The sequence below is a fragment of the Astatotilapia calliptera genome, chromosome 4 (genome assembly GCF_964374335.1).
Source record: "Astatotilapia calliptera chromosome 4, fAstCal68.1, whole genome shotgun sequence".
In the NCBI taxonomy this organism is placed as follows: domain Eukaryota; kingdom Metazoa; phylum Chordata; class Actinopteri; order Cichliformes; family Cichlidae; genus Astatotilapia; species Astatotilapia calliptera.
Window position 1 is genome coordinate 18,441,054 of NC_137425.1, and position 16,586 is coordinate 18,457,639.

Genomic DNA, 16,586 nt, shown 5'->3' on the forward strand with positions numbered 1-16,586 from the left:
TGAATGACTAACTTTGTATTGTGGATGGATTATCTCAGTTGTTCTCCTGGCTGAAGTTTGGTCCGTTTACAGCATCCTGCCATGTGATTACATTTGTTCCTGACCACCGAGAACACTCACGTTAACTTTTATCGAGTGGACAAACGTTAGTGTGTGCTCACATAGCTGTGTCGCTAGCGGTCATTATATACCAGCTAGCCAAACTTCAGTAACCCTACAAACGTCACTGCTGTTTAGTTTTCTGTCTTCATTTATGTTGGAAGTGATAACAGAGCCGTACGTTTGAATTTGTTTCCAAAGTCCCGCAGTCAGGACATGTTATATTGTATTTAGATAGAAGCTAGCGAGCTAACTTCCTGCTAATTTCTACTCCGTTAAATTTCATAAATTCCGTTTTCATGGATGCTTGGATGATAAACTCAATGTTACACCTGGTAGAGCAGAACGCGGATCATTTTATTACAGATGAAAGACTTTAGACAGTTTTTCAACTCTCAGTGATGCCATAGTGATCATTTGACTTTGGGACCTGCAGCGAAGTTTGAGCCCAGTGACGTCAGACTTAAAGACCGGATTAAAAGAATTCAGGCTATGTTGAAAAATAAAGGTGGTCATACAAAATACTGACTTACAATCTCATCAGAATTTTTGCCTTACATACTGTATTTACAAGTATATTTGCATGTTTTGTTAAATCACTGCATACATTTCCTATTTTCCTAGCAAAATGTAGAAAAAAATGAAAGGTGGCTCAGGGGTTTCTCCCAGCACTGTCACAAAATATTGACCTTCCTTGAGCACAAATCAACTTGATAAACTTCACATTTACAAGACAATACTATAGTTAATACTGACTGATTATTAGCACGTGGCCAGCAATTACATTTCCCTTCCAAAGCTACTTATAAAATGATGCTGAGCTTCATACCTTCATATTTAACAACTTACCTTTGAATCAAAGTCCAACAAAACATAACTAGCTCATAAAGTGTAGGCCACTTCACATTAAATCTGAATAATGCTGTCTAATACAAATACATCTTCAAATTATCTAAAGTTTATTTTCTCCACTTCATCTGAATTATTTAATGTTTCTGGGACATTTTAAGATGATGAATGAAGTCTGGATAAACATCTATTCCGTTTAGTGTCAAAAGGGGGTATCTATTCATGGTGTAAGTTCGCCCCCTGCTGTACACATCGAGCCTTCAATAACAACAACAAAACTCATCCCTCACACTATTTCCCCTGAGAAACTCCCTCACTTTTCATGCCTATTATTTCCTTCAATAACACAATTAATAATAGTGGTGCCTCCCTTTGTTATGCATGTGTGCACTGGAGCACTTTGTAAATAGAGGTTAGTGGTGATACACTTATTACGACTAATGGTTAAATAACAAGTAGGGGATTCGTAAATCAAAGTAATCGACTCAAAGTAAAGGTACGAATACACGTAGGATACACTATGCTCAACTATCATTTTCTTTATCAGTGGTTACAATCAAACATGGGATCAATGGGCTGAAGGTGGAGGGTCTCAACTCTTTCACAGTGATCTTCTGTCAAACTTTGGGCTTCTTATGACTTCTGTGGGACAAAATCCCCACATTATCCACAATCATTCATGTCACAGTGTCCTCAAAAATCTCTCAAACGCAGTCCACGATAATGGGATACTGTTTAATCATAGTCGCTTATACTTTTTAAATATAAAAATAGCTGTCAAAAAGAGTCTCTAGGAGCAGGGAGAATGGGGTAATCAAGTAAAGACAAAGGCAAATTTGTGAATATTTGACTGCACTTTCCCCAAGGACAGCAGTACATGTAAGGACAAAGTTCCCTTCTGAGCATATTTTTTGCAGTCACAAAGTCATATAGCACTTCCTTTATGCTGGACTTGAACGAAAAGGAACTATTAAGTCACTTAAGAAGTAAAATCCTTCGAACAGTTCTGTCACATTAAATCCCAGGATGAAAATATCTTCTGTTTGAAGGGTTATTTTGGTTCTTTGTCTAAGAAGAAGAGAATCTGTATATCAAGAGGATAAGTCTCCCATTCAGGGATCTGCATAAATCTCTGTCCTTTGTCGTGTCCTTAGAGCAGAATGTCTCAGAAATTGCTGAAGAGCTCATGCTTCTTCGTCCAGTCCATCTGCGGGGCCTTCCTCTTTTCTTTACCACGGACCTTCCTCTTTTCTTCTGCCGCCGTAGCACTGAGACTCAGGCCCATCTCGGCAAAGGGGTCAGACAGCTGGCCACCTTCATCATCTGCCAGCTAGAAATGATGAGACAGACAGATGCAAACAAAGGATTAGGGTAGAGGCTTTTATGTGGAGGTACAAAGCCCAAACATGTCACTGTGCACGAATGCTCACATCCACCTGCGTGCTGTTGCCCTGGCTGCTGAGGTCAGAATGCGTGGACCGGATGGACTGAGTGGTAGAGCTGCCATTGATCTGAGGACTGGGGGAGCCATTGGATATGGATGGACCGTCATAGTCTGCGAAAACATTCACATATGAAGGAAGTGTTTTCCAAGCCCACGGCTTATTTGACATAGTGCTTGTCTTTACTTTTGTCATTATTTGATAATAATTGTTCAAAAAAAATAACTTTACATAGGAAGATACCCCAAATTATTTGTTTGTGTATGCTAGACTTTTTAGTCAGTGCTAAGCAGATGACCTGAACAAATTAAAGGCAAATTAGTCTGGCTGTAAAAAGCAGCGCTCCACTGCCACCACTCTTTTAAAGGTGTATAATGATCTTTTTATGGCGTCTTATGGATTTTACTTCAGTGCAGTTTTTAATACCATTAACTGTAACATTTTACTTTATAGGCTTAAGGTTTTAGCTGGTATCGCTGGCTCTGCGTTAGATTGGGTTTCCTCTTACTTATCTGATAGGTCTTTCTCTGTTAGGGTTGGCAAGTGCACCTCTAACATTGCCTCCCTAAACTGTGGGACTCCACAAGGTTTAGTCATGGGGTAATTAGTATTTTTCTTTCTAAATCCTAAATACTTTAGCTGGCATCCTTCAATCTTTTATTGATTTTTCTTATCAAATGTTTTTACGTCGATGACATTCAGCTTTATATCCCTTTAAAACCTCACCAGCTGGACAGGTGAGGTTCCCCTAGTCCACTGTTTAACACAGATTAGTCATTAGCTCTCTACCAATTGCTTTGTTTTAAATATCACCAAGACCAAGACCAAGATCATAAAATATGCCAGGCTCAACAATTCTTCCCTGGGCTTTAACTTGGATGAAAAATCTTTATCTTTATTGCCTTTTTCATTTAAAGAACATTTCTAAATTGCAACATATGGTCTCCTCAGGTGAACGGGAGAAAAATATTCATCCATCTGTGCCATTGTGTTTAGATTACTGTAATGCCATGTTTACATTCTTGGACAAATCATCTCTTTCACCTCTCCAAGCGATATAAAATACTGTGGCCATCCTGTTAAAAGGTTCTAGTAAGCTCACATTACTCCCATTTTATCCTCTTTACATTGGCTCCCAAGAGATTTTAAAATTCTTATATTTACAAACAGAGCACTAAATGGCCAGGCTCCAGATTATTTATGTCATCTACCTACAAATTGCACTGCTGCTTGATAGCCTGATGTAGCACAATCCCACCTTTTACATGGCTGACTGTGGGGATCAATCCCCTCCTCTTGAAGTGCTCGTCTGTTTCTGGATCCACCACCAACAGCCAGGTTTCATCTCCCCCTTTCTTGATGAAGGCCACCACCTCTGCATGCCGCATGCCCTCGATGTTAACGCCATTAACCTGGAAAACACACACACACACACAAAAGAAAGGTTGCTTTTGTTTAAAAGAATCATGCTTTTACATGTTATTCTTTTTAACTTTTCCATCCAGGCTTATGACAGCTTTAAACTGAATTTCTTAATAGTTAGCTATACAGTGAATAGTACTCTCTATTTTGGACTGAACACCTGCTAACCTTCTGACCCTTGAGTAAGTTACTATTCATGCTATTATGAAGACCTGTTTTGTAAACAGCTAATGCTCAGTCACAGTCCCAGCTACACGAGTAACTGTAACTATAACCAGCAACATGAAGTTATCTACACTCCCATGAAGTGTCTTTTGGGCAATCTGGGCAAATGGGATGGGAACACGGACAGCCCTCATTACAGTGTTGAGGTCCTTATTCAACTTTGTCATCACTGTCCCATAAAAAAAAATACACACAGACATGGCATGTATAGTTTGATGATTCAAGACTCCCTCAAAACATGATTTTCCTTGATTCGACCCAGGGTCATTTTGGGTCACTTTAGGAATAGTCATAAAATTTTAGCCTAAAGGAATGACATTTAGGGTATTTTGACTTCTGCTGAAATGTCAGTTTTTAAGGGACAGTACAGTATAGAAGTCTGTGCTACCTCATTCAAACAGCAGGGGGAGCCATGCAGCCACAAACTAATTGCACAGAGTTTATTTTTCAGGGGGCCTGAAAAATGCAACAATTCTACTACCTCTTGAATTTCTGCAACAGCGATTAAGCAAAGCTTTTTTCTTTACATCTGTACGTACGTGTGGCCATGGATGCAGCGTGACGTAACAGTGTGGAAAGCACACATCCACATCTACTCTTGTGTGACGTCGCCCTTGCTTTCTACACTTCACTTGCATAACACAACAGTCTGTTGTTGCCTCATCTTATCTAGATGCTGTGTTTTGAAAACTTTGAGTAGACCGTGGCTTCTCAAAAGGCAGCAGTCGCGGCATGCCGAGTTAGTGTCGGTACACAATCAATTATTGATGGCTCTCCTTGGCTCTGGCTATAGTGCAAGTTTCAGGTGTCAGTGTACTGAAGGGAAATTTGTGTAAAATTTCACTGCTTATGATAGAGGAGGATGGAAAATTTGAGCTTTAAAAAATAAAACTGTAGACAAAAAGGTACAATATGACAGACCAGGAAACAGAAAATGAAGGGAAGGGCAAAGAGAGTAGATGGAAATGAAATGTAGAGAGAGCAGGATCAACAGATGGAAAAATGTGAACCTCTCTACATCAAAAAAATCACAAATGCAGGACTTATGTCAGCCAGAGGGACAGACAGACAGTTTGAATCCGAGAGAACAAACATCTTTGTATTTGGCCAAACAACAGGTGTTGTGTCATGTTTCACAGACTTCATTAACAGTCCATCCCACACAAGACAATACACTCTGTTCTTTGCCCACTGAGCTCATTAATACAGGCTGTAGAAACGTGCAGAAGCTTATTTCTCATGGGACAAACCCTTGTGGGACCTCTTGATACTCTGACTGTGCGTTTCTGAGGTCCTGCCACCTGCAGTTCACGTTTTTCATGCTATTTGCACATGTGGGTCTAACCTTGGACTGATCGAAACAAACAATTTTAAATGCATCCACACATCTGAGAATATGACGCATGTGATACTGTGAGTGACTTTTAACACTTCTGTCCACGCAGAGTCCCAGGAGGGGATGCCGGACAAACAAACAAAGCATGAAATGTGATTTAGATGAATGTTTGCAAGTATTTTGCCTCAGATTAAGTCATGCTTGTAACAGATGTTAATGTAATTTACATAGAACAACAATTTTTAAAGTTTACCAGCTAAACAATCATTTCAATTGTTCCGTTCAACTCAGTTTTGTTTATATAGCTGCAAACCATAGAAAAACACTTGCCTCAAGGTGTTTTACATCTACAATATTAGAACGAAAAGAAAACCTCCACAATCAGACGACCTCCTTTGAAGAAGCACTTGGTGACAGTGGAAAGAAAAAACTCCCTTTGAACAGGAAGAAACCTCCAGCAGTTCCAGACTCAGAGAGGGAGGATAAGGGGAAAGAGAAGAAACATACGAAGAGTGAAGTCTAAGCCTTAGTGGAACATAACTGAAACTAAGTTTGATCTAAAAGGAAGTTTTTAAGCCTTACTGGTCTGCCTTCTGAAACCAAACTGGGAGCTGCTTCTACAGGAAAGGGCCTGAAAGCTGAAGGATCTGACTAGGAGCAAAGTGCAAAGTGGTCTGTTAGGATAGTAGTGTAAGCGTTCCTTACAGCAACTTGAATCACATTTAAAATACCTTTACTTTTATTTTCAACATAGAAAACTCCAATGCCTTCATCAGGGAATTTAACAGGTTCCATGGACACAAGTTTGTAGTGATGTTACACCAATAGAAATCTTCTACCAGGAATTAGAGCGTAAGATTCCACCAGTGATCTTCACATCAAACTTGCACATGGTGTGGGAGTCAAGAAGGCACACATAGCTGCGTTTCCATTTTAAATGAGTAACTATAGGCAAACTAGGAGGTCCATGAGGCTGCACCGATCTATATGCAGCAAAAAACTGAGTGAGGCAGTTGGCACAGAGACTGATGAGGCGTTCACTGGTGTCAGGGCTTCTGCCAGACATGGGCAGAAAGCTGAGCTCTCATCATAGTCTTAACACGCGTCCTGTGTAATGGGGCGTAGTGAGAGAAAAAGACGCCGGGAGATGGAGAAAGAGAGATCTGTCATGGTTGTTCACCTCTCTAACAAGCTGCTGACAGATAACACAAGCGCATCTTGATGCATGGTCAGAGACGGCTGTAATTATCAGGGTGCTCTCCCACACTAACTCACACAGCAGCCAACTAACTTCACAAAGACTCAGATTTGCTGATCCACAAACAACTCATACACTGAATTTGACAGGAAATTAAAAATAACTTTTTCTCTGCTCTAAATAAGCACACAATACTGGGCGTGTTATTTCTATGCCAATTAACCCTGCTCTTTACTCTGCATATGCATACGTATTCATAATTTCACTCAAGCGCTTTAAATTAGTAAGGTTGAGTACCATTCAACTTCATCTGTATATGAATGTTCATGTCTGTGAGTGTCCCTCGGTTTCTGTCTCCATGGAGAAGGGAGGTGGAGGACAGTCAGTGCCTTCGTTGACCTGCTACAGGATGTTCCCACACTCTCTCTCCAGCCATCTAATTTTCCAGTGAAGCATCAGCGCACTTTATTTTCTAATGATAAGCACGTTGCCAGCACAAACTCGCCTCTTGCTAACTTTGGTGAACAGCAACTCTGCTCTGCTCGTTTAGGTTTGCATAAAGACTGGAGAAAAAGGGCAAAACTCACTTTAAGCATTCCGGAATATCCATGCATTTCCTTAAACTCCAACTAAGGTTGTGGAAGGGCTCGATTGAGAGAGACATGGGTTGTCAGTCTGTGGTAAGGTTAACGCAGAATAGCAGACCCCCCCATTCACGCTGACGCCTACACCCAATTTAGAATCACTAATGAACCCAACATGGATGTCTTTGGGTTGTGGGAGGAAGTCAGAGCATTTGGAGCAAACCCACGCAGGCACTGGAAGAACATACAAACTCCATAAACAAAGGTCCCAGCTGACCAAGAACTTTCTTACTATGAGGCGACAGTGCTAAAAAACTGCACCACCGAATCTGCTCTAATGGCATATTGTGATTTTTATGCTTAGGATTGCCAGTACATTCAAATTAAATATGTGTCATAACTGCTAACTGGCTGATGGGGCTCTCTTCATCTAACTCTTCTACCCATCGTAATACACCACCTTATTTACTTAGGAGGAAGTATATCTGCGAGCTATCAACTGAAACCAGGAGCTACAAAAGCATCAGTATGTTTCGCTAGATTTTAGCTTCGTTTAACTTTTCTATCAGAGCCTGTTGGAGTCCTGTTTGATGTAATGTGCTGCACTCTAGTCTCAACCCTGATATAGAGCCGGAGAGGTCAAAGGTCATGAGAATCGAGGGTGAATGCTGTGTGACTGTGTACACTCCGATGAAGAACGACTTATAATGATGATGATGTTTCAGTAGCGTGGATTTTGGTTAATCTAGGGGAAAGTTCACCAAACATCCGTGAACTTTCTAACCAGTTTCCTCACTCCGGTGGAAATCTGAAATAATTATGTTGTTTTTCTTTTTTGCACATGCATCTTCATTTTCTGCTGCATTCTTTCTTTGCTATCCACCTCACTCAGTCTCTTTCTACATGTTATTGAGGGAGCACGTATACGCTCCGTATTGTTTCGTGTCTCAGCTCAAAGTGATTTATAGCAGATCCTCCTCTCCCCTGAGACCACCCTGCTCTGCCTCACCAGTTTGACACAGTAAAGCTCGAGTTCAGGCTGCAGGTCCTGTTATCCTTAGAAACACAAACGTGTAACGCCCGCCGTTTTAATTACAGCCAGGGTCACATCTGTATTTGATCACATGTGTGAGACTGCTCTCAAATCCTGAAGCCTTTGTTTAAAAATAACAACTAATGAAAAATCTCCATTTTATACCATTTAAAATGGTTTATTGCTGAATTTTGAATGTTTCCAATAAGGTGGCGAATGTCTTGTGTACAAATACTCTAAATCAAATGGATTTTTTCAAATGCAAACATAATGTAAAGTCACCCATCAGCTTCTAGTGATGAGGGAACAGCTACGAAGAAAGTCATGCGAAGTGTTTTGGTATGATTTTCTTACGAAAGAGACCTTTTGGGGTTCTTATAATCTTCCGTGACGGGAATGCAGTATGCATCACCAGTAATCAACTCATCAGTGCGCGTCTACGTGCTTTAAAATATCCTCACTTGTTTTTCTGGTCTGCTGTGCCCACGCCAAAAAACCTCTCACACAATAATTACTTAATATGTTGTTCTGGAAATTTTGCACCTTAGATTGCTTAAGGACACTTCTTTGACCTGCTAAACTTTACTAACTTCACTCATTCAGCATGCAAGTCTATCAATGTCCTAAAAGTATCTGTTTGGGGACTGTGCACAACCTTCAACTTAGGCTATATCCAGTTAACCAATTTCAAAATCTCACATGGTCAGGGATGTTGTCATCATACTGTTCATGTCTGAATAACTTAATTTTACATCACAAACACATACACCTGTAAAAACTGGACTTTCCTACCTTTAAAGAGGAAAAATTTACTGGACAATGTGATTTTTCTGGATTGCACTGAATTGTATATAATATTCAGTGCCGTGTGTAGTGCGTTCCCAAGTCACAAATTACTGTAATCACATTACACTTTTCAGTAACACGTTGTTGTAGTAAATTAAGTAATTACATTACAATAATACTTATGTGTTTTTCTTGTGTTACTTGGTTCTTCAGTCATCTGCATGTTGGGCTTGGAGGAGGTAAATGGTGGAGAGGTCTACAGCTTTTGAGGAATGAAGATTAACTTTATTTTTATTGCACGAAAGGACAAGATGTTGAAATGCAAAGTGAGTCCAGGACAGACAAACTGGATGATGCTACTAACACAGATAGAACCCAGAGTGATGTTAAAGCTGAACGTATGGCAACTCCAAACCAGCAAACCAGGCCCTGAACTTCAACGGGCGTCAGTCGGAGCTGCAGCCTCCATTTCTACCTGTACATCTACAGTAGAATCACCATGACGATCGCTTTGAAGTCTAAAGGGAGGGGCGGCAAAACCACCAACACAAAGAAAAGATTTGCTTTGTGTTTCTGGTTTTTATGGTCATGCATTCAAAACTGAAAGAAAGACTGTGTGTGCATCTTGTTTAGAATAGTTACTTGCGTGGTCTGTGGAACTGGTAACTACTAACTATACAACATTGCATTTCAGGTCATTTATAGAGTAATGTAACAGATTACTTCATATAGTGAGTAATTAAGTAACATTACTGCATTGCTTTCAAGAACAGTTACAAGTAATATGTTGCACTTTACATTTCTGAGTAATATTACAGATACAAAGACTCCACACCTCTATGAGTCTGTCTTGAGGCTGGAGCCCGGCACGGTCTGCAGGTGACCCGGGGTCCAGGGAGCGGATGTACTGTCCGGGCCGCGACCGATCACTGTGAAGGTTGAAGCCGTAGCCCATCTCTGACCGCACCAGGTGGCAGAGACGTGGAGCGAGCTCGGATGGGTTGACCTGGGGCCTCGACTGGGACTCGGGCTGGGTTTGAGCTTCAGCCTGGGCCTCCTGCAAGTGAATGGGAACAAGATGTTTGTTCGCCTGCTTTGCATAACACACAATACAATTAATCTACACTGTCAGTTAAGGGAAACCCTCAACAGAGACTAGAAAAAGAACTGGTGACTTGACACTTGACACATCACTCATTTTAAAAGGCCATGCTTTGACAAGTTGTGTTGCCTGAGGACATGGCTATTGCAGTAGTGCTGGTACAATCAAATAGTGTGCATGAATTCTTATCCCTACTTTTATTTTTTCATGTCTATTTAAGTGCTATTTATGACACTATGTTTGCACTGAAGCACCGCAGCAATTTCCTAATGTTGTAAACCTGCTCAACATTTGGCAATAAACCCCTTTCTGATTCTGATTCTGAATATTTGTAACTGTACGCCATTCTTTGTGGCCCTTCTATTACAGATGTGTTAGCAACAACTGTAGGAACTTAATACTGTGCTCAACCAGCACAATTCACTTGACATAGTCAGCCACACACACACATTTTAAGCTAATGACTCACAGCCATATTCCTAACAGCCAAACCACATCCATAGCTACAGTTAGAGTCATAATCACAGCTACAGTCACGGAGGCAGCAGTTGGTAATAAGCTGGCAAACTAGTTTGTTAACTTTCAAACTTCAATGACACAGCTAAAGGATCAGACAGTGGTTACAACCAGCAACGGTCTGCTGTATCGTAACGCAGCTTTCTTCATGCAGGAAATACAACATCAGCTATGGCTTTCTTTCTGTGAAGCAACTATCGAACCAATTTGAGGTGATTCGAGCTTTGTTAGATGGAGTGTTATCCTGCTGGAAGCAGCCGTCAAAAGATGTGTACACTGTGGTCATAAATGGATGGACACGGTCAGCTATAATGCTCATATAGGCTGTGGTGTTTAACAAATGGACAGTTGGTACTAAGGGGTCCCAAAGTGGGCCAAGAAAATATCCACAACGCTATTACACCACCATCACCAGCGTGAGAATAAATCCATGTTTTCATGTTATTCAGGCCAAACTGGCCCTACTGTCAGAGTGTCACAAAGGAAATTGAAACTTATCAGACCAGGTAACATTTTTTCAATCCTCTATTGTCCAGTTTTGGTGAGTCTGTGTGAACTTTCCTGTTCTTAGCTTCTGGTGTGGACTTCTGCTGCTGTACTTAGTTTTACAGATTTGACCTGCTATTCATTCAAAGATGCTCTTCTGCAAAGCGTGGTTGTTTCTGTTGCCTTGAAGCAGTCTGGCCATAATCCTCTGACCTCTGACATCAACACGGCATTTTTTCCCAGGGCTCCCTGATGCAACCATTGTCTGTAAATGGTCTGTTTTGTGTGGTAAAATCCCAGTTATCAGCAAGTTACTTACTGCAAATTACCTTTCTTCCCCATTCTTAACTTTAGCAGGCCACTGAATTGCTGCCATGTGATTGGCTAATTATTATGCATTTGTGTTAACACACAGTTGAACAGGTGTACCTGAAAAAATGGCTGGTGAGTGTATATACCATAGGAATAGAAATAAAAGTGAAAAAATATAAATTGCCAACAGCTATCAGTTCATGATGTCAGAAAACAATAAAAAGTGTGAACAATAAAACATGTGAGCATCAGAGAGAGATGAGATCAATCGCAGCTGATGTTTGGTCTGCAGAGAAGTTACATCACAGCAGTGGTATTTATGTAGGGATATATGTACAGTGGTTCATATGTAAATGTAAAAAAAGATGTAATCCATCAAAGTAACACGCTCCTTTCTGCAGACCATGTGATGATTTTCAGAAGCCGGTAACTAAACACGCTCCACCAACTTCCCTCTCCACTGTGTGAATATTTTATACATAAAAAGTGATGCTTAAATTCAGTGGTAATTTAATCATACTCACCGCGTTACGTTTTGAATAGTTCCGGCTGATTTTTTTGTTGGATAACAATAACCTCCTTTTCATGTACCACCATTCACTCATTTAATAGGATGTCTGATTTTATTATAAGATTTCAATCTGGACTGAAAATGTCCATTTGCAGCATATCTCTGACTAATAGCCTGGGTGAAGACATTTATAGAACCTGTATAATTGTGCCTTGAGTTCTACAGTGTGATCATGCTGATTTACCCTCCTACACACCCAGGAGAGAAATGTGCTGCGAGAGGGATGGCCAGCTCCATAACCCCTGCTGATATTAGCGTTGAGATAACAGACAGGCTGAGCTGGAGTCCACATAATGTACACACGCTGTGTTCACATGATGTAGCTCCAGCCACATTACGCAACTTGAGAAGCCTTTTGCTTTCGCTGCATATGCAAAAACTAAGATCACGGTCCAGCTTGCGCCGGCTATAAATACATATGGAGCATGTGGGCAGGGTGAGAGAGAAAAGAGACAAAGGTAGTATGGTGTGTTAACAGGAGATGATGGTTGATGACAGCTTCTTCTTTTCTTTTTTTTCCCTATTTTCTAACTCGTCACTCATTTCCATTCAACTTCCTGGACATTAACGCAAACAGCTCCCGAGAACATGAATCTCCACAGCAGTTCTCACCAAGAAAGACCTCAAAAATAACAAAGATGGCAACATATAATTTCAGTTCAGGCGCAGAATTCTTTAGGGCAGCAGTGATCTGGGCAGCTTGCCATTAGATGGAGGGAGAGAGAGAAGAGAAGGGAGTAAGAACTGACAAACAATGGAATAATTCACAGTCCTCTGTTTCCTGGCTGGAGAGGAAGTGCCTGGGTTGAGCAGCTGGGGCGGACTGTCCAAGGGAGAGAAAAAATATTTGCAATATCGAATGCATTACTATCCTGGGATGTAGGCAAAGGGAATTAACAAGAAAATGACAGAACGGAGGAGAGGAGGAAGGCTGAGAGAGAAGTGAATGAGTGAGCGTGCATGTGTGGGAGGGATAGAAAATTAGATGCAGTGAGAGGGCTGGGAAATAAAGTTCAAGAAAAAAGAGAGACAGGCAACTTAAGAATATGCAGAGCTAACACATAAACACAGAGTGCTAAGAGAAATCATGATGACAGAAGTTTCCAGTAAGACACGATGGCGAGGTCTGCAGTGGAACTCCTCTAACATAAACACTGAGAGGAGCACAGCTGGGAGTTATTAGGTCGGGGGAGACGTAAGCGCCTGCCAATCTAACCTCCAACCGCCTCCCAGTGCCTGTCTGCACCCCACTAATCACCCCCTGGGGTCTGTGCCATCTCTTGAACTCCGTGTCCTCAGCATAGTGTGCATTCAGGACACTTTATTTTGGCGCTGTGGGTTTCTTCTGCATAAAACTAAGAGCACAGGTTAGCTGCACGCCTCACTCACGTGTATGTGTGTGTACTCCGCTCCACATCGAGGAAGATTAATTTGGGCAAGAGGAAATTGTAAAGGACGGAGGCGCTGATTTGAAAGATTCGAAGGGTGACAGCCAAAAGGCTCGGAGGGCTTTAAGTTACCACACAACCTTGCCAAAATCGCAGGCAAACAAATGAAATGTAGCCACTGTGTTTGTTTGAACTGTGGGTGCTGAAAACTTGATGGTTTTTGGAGAAAATATTTTGATGAGAGAGAGAAAAATGAGATGTAATGTTCTTATTTTTGTCAGCAAACTAGCTTGTCATCAGGAAAGTTATCAGCATTGGACATTTTGTTTTTCAAAACAGAGGAGGAGAAGCGATAGGAAATGCTGGAAAAAAGCAGAGAGACCATGTAACTACAAGTTCATGGAAAATGACCAGGCTGCTTTTCTATAAGGAATATGGAATATTCCACTCTTACTGCTGTACATTAAACATGACATGCAAACGCATACTGACCCGAGCATCCTGACTGTGACTTCCTGAGACGATTTGCTGTCAAAGGGACGAGTGCCCTCCAAAGGATTGCATTAGTTTCCAGCCACAATGACATTTTGCTGGTCTCAGTAGATGCATGTGTGGGTGAATACCCAAGTCATTTCTTTAACTCTGTAATTGGGATTATTTTGATTGCACTAAAAGTTTGAGGGCTGAACTCTCTTTTGTTTAATGTATGAGATGACATGCCAGAGCTGGTTCACTTTATTTTCTTATGCATATTTTTTCCATTAGCAGCTTTTGCCCAGTTAGTTCCATATTTTGTACAATAGATTTATTTACTGGTGAACAGATTCATTAGCCATCGGTAGCTCAGTTTGTCCTTCGAGACAAATTGTGTCACTTGGGAGCCGTCTTAGTAGCTCAAAATTGATAGTGACATATAAACTGCATATACAAAAACACTTGTCAAGTCTAATTAAAAACACTTTAACCTAAAATCTGGTCATTTTATTGCAGGTTATACTTAATGCATGTGCAAGTTATGTAACATACGATGGTTGTCCATGACTTGGCAGGGCTGAGTTTGATTCATGGCTCTCCCATGACTTCCAGCCCATGTTTCCTCAGGCTAGAAAACTGCCACTTTGTGTCTTTGAGACGCCTGCAGTTTAACTATTTGGTGTGTGTCTTCTGGCTTCCTTGACAGACATAGTTGTGTATCATTTGCATAGCAATAAAAATGTATGCATTGCCTGATACTGATGATACTGCCTGGGGGAAGCATAATAATGTAGAGTGAACTGGTCCTAGCACAGAACCTTGTGGAACTCCATAATTAACCTGTGTGTGTAAGGACTCCTCATTTACATGAACAAATTAGAGCTCGTTAGATAGACATGATTCAAACCATTGCAGTGCAGTTGCTTTAATTCTTATGACATGAATCTCTGTAATAAACTATTGCGGTCGACAGTATTGAACACAGCACTGAGGTCTAGCAGGACAAGTGCAGAGACGAGTCCAACGTCAGAGCACTAAATCAGTGGAAGGTCTGAGAAATCAGAGAGAAACGCTGAGTAACTGTAACTTCCTGGATTCTTGCTGCCTGCCTGGCCTCAGCTCCTTGCAGTTAATTGTAATTTTTACATAAGGAGGATTTGTTTTTTTAAAACCTTGGGTTAGATTGAGGCCCCTATGTTAGCAGTCTTCACAAATAAAGCTCCATTTCTCTACCTGAAAGTAGATATTTTTTTTCTCCCCAGAAAATGACTGAAGTCAAGACAAAATTAGCCAAAAAAGGCAGCACTAAGCTGTGTTCTGGGGTCTTCTCACCATTTCATATGTATATGTGGAAAGCTGTAGATGGTGAGAACAGCTGCAAGACCCAACACAGAACAGAGGATGCATCAGTGATAACAGACACTGTCACTGATACAGCCGGAAAGGTGAAGCTGGGGTGGAGGTGGGTTGCAAAACAGCTTGCAGGTTCACAAGTAACTGTGCAGCTTAAAGCAGCTTAAATATCACGCAAGATATGCGATTTGCCAGAGGGATGCACGGAAGGATATCAGATGAACTATCAGCTCATGTGGGCTTGCAATGAAAGCAACTAATCTGTCTGGATTGTGCATGAGCTTGACTTTATGGCCAGCCTGAACAATGCTACGATTTTAAGGTTAAACCATTATCACTTATATTGGTCTTCACAACACAGGTTATATCGCAAAATGTTATCACTGATCTCCAAAACAGTGTGCACTTTAATGGGAGCAGTTTGAAGTTTGGCAGACTAAGAAAGAAGACACACCAGTTTACATGTTTAACTGGTTTATGTGCACAGATGCTTCTCCATATTTTCCTCCTTGCAGTGACTACTGAAAGTGGCATTGGCAGGTGATGAAACTAGATCGCAGCTTGTTGAATAATTGAGCAGCGGCCTGCTGCGATGGATGGATCATGACCGGTTGTTAACCCTTTCACAGCCAGGGTGTGTGTTTGGGTCATGCCTACGTGTGTGCACTGCTATACCTGCCCTAGATTTCCTACAAAGAAACTTTAGATCCCCTGTGTGTGTGCATCAAGTGGCTTCCGTAGAGATTATTGTAAACTTAATAGCCTCTTTATGAGTCAGTCAGCCCTTTGAACCGTGAGACAAAAGAATGCAGTCTTTCATGCTGAATTTGTATTGCTAAAACAGATGTGGGAAGCTCTAAAATATGACAAGTGTCATGAAATTAAATAATAACGATATTCAGCTTATCATGTTTGTAAAACAAGCACACCCACTATTGTTGATAAATAGGGTGTCTACTGACCAAAGACATTACAATTGCATTTGGAAAAGAAAATTTCCACATGAATCTGTGCAAACCTGTTAGAAACTAACTGCACTGCCAGATGCTGCTAATCAAATGAACTTGATTAACTGATCATCAGCAAATGCGAGCACCTCTTTTAAAGCACAGGCTTTGCAGTTTGCAGGTCTGGAAGATTCAGGGGTGTGTTAATATGATGGTACAATCTTCTTAGGCGTGGACATCCCAACAAATTCACCCCAAGGTGAAACTGTGCAATGCTGAAGGAAACTGCAAAAAAAGAAGCTGTATCTAAGGCTTGTTCCGGAATTTACGTTTCCCAATTTTGCTTTAAGTTATAAAGTTATTTACATATGGCCTAATTATGATCCTTATTGCTTCTTTTAGAGAGGAGCGGTGCTTCAAAGGATAGTTGCAGATTTCTGTCAGAATCTGCAGATTTTACAGT

At 41.0% G+C, this 16,586-nt stretch overlaps 1 protein-coding gene across 2 annotated transcripts in view; it reads right to left on the reverse strand.

Annotated features, from left to right (window-relative positions):
• Positions 1 to 1,669: 1,669 nt before the first annotated feature.
• Positions 1,670 to 16,586, reverse strand: part of LOC113020914 (Na(+)/H(+) exchange regulatory cofactor NHE-RF2) — a 35,422-nt gene continuing 20,505 nt past the window's right edge. Inside the window, exons 3-6 of one of the 2 annotated variants that reach the window (XM_026165233.2) lie at positions 9,810 to 10,031; positions 3,649 to 3,802; positions 2,385 to 2,503; positions 1,670 to 2,278 (exon numbers count right to left, since the gene is read on the reverse strand). In XM_026165233.2, the coding sequence (XP_026021018.2) occupies positions 2,114 to 2,278; positions 2,385 to 2,503; positions 3,649 to 3,802; positions 9,810 to 10,031 (660 nt within the window). In that variant the 3' untranslated portion in view covers positions 1,670 to 2,113. Of the gene's footprint in view, positions 2,279 to 2,378; positions 2,504 to 3,648; positions 3,803 to 9,809; positions 10,032 to 16,586 lie in introns of both variants that reach the window. The other variant, XM_026165234.2, reaches the window with a different exon arrangement.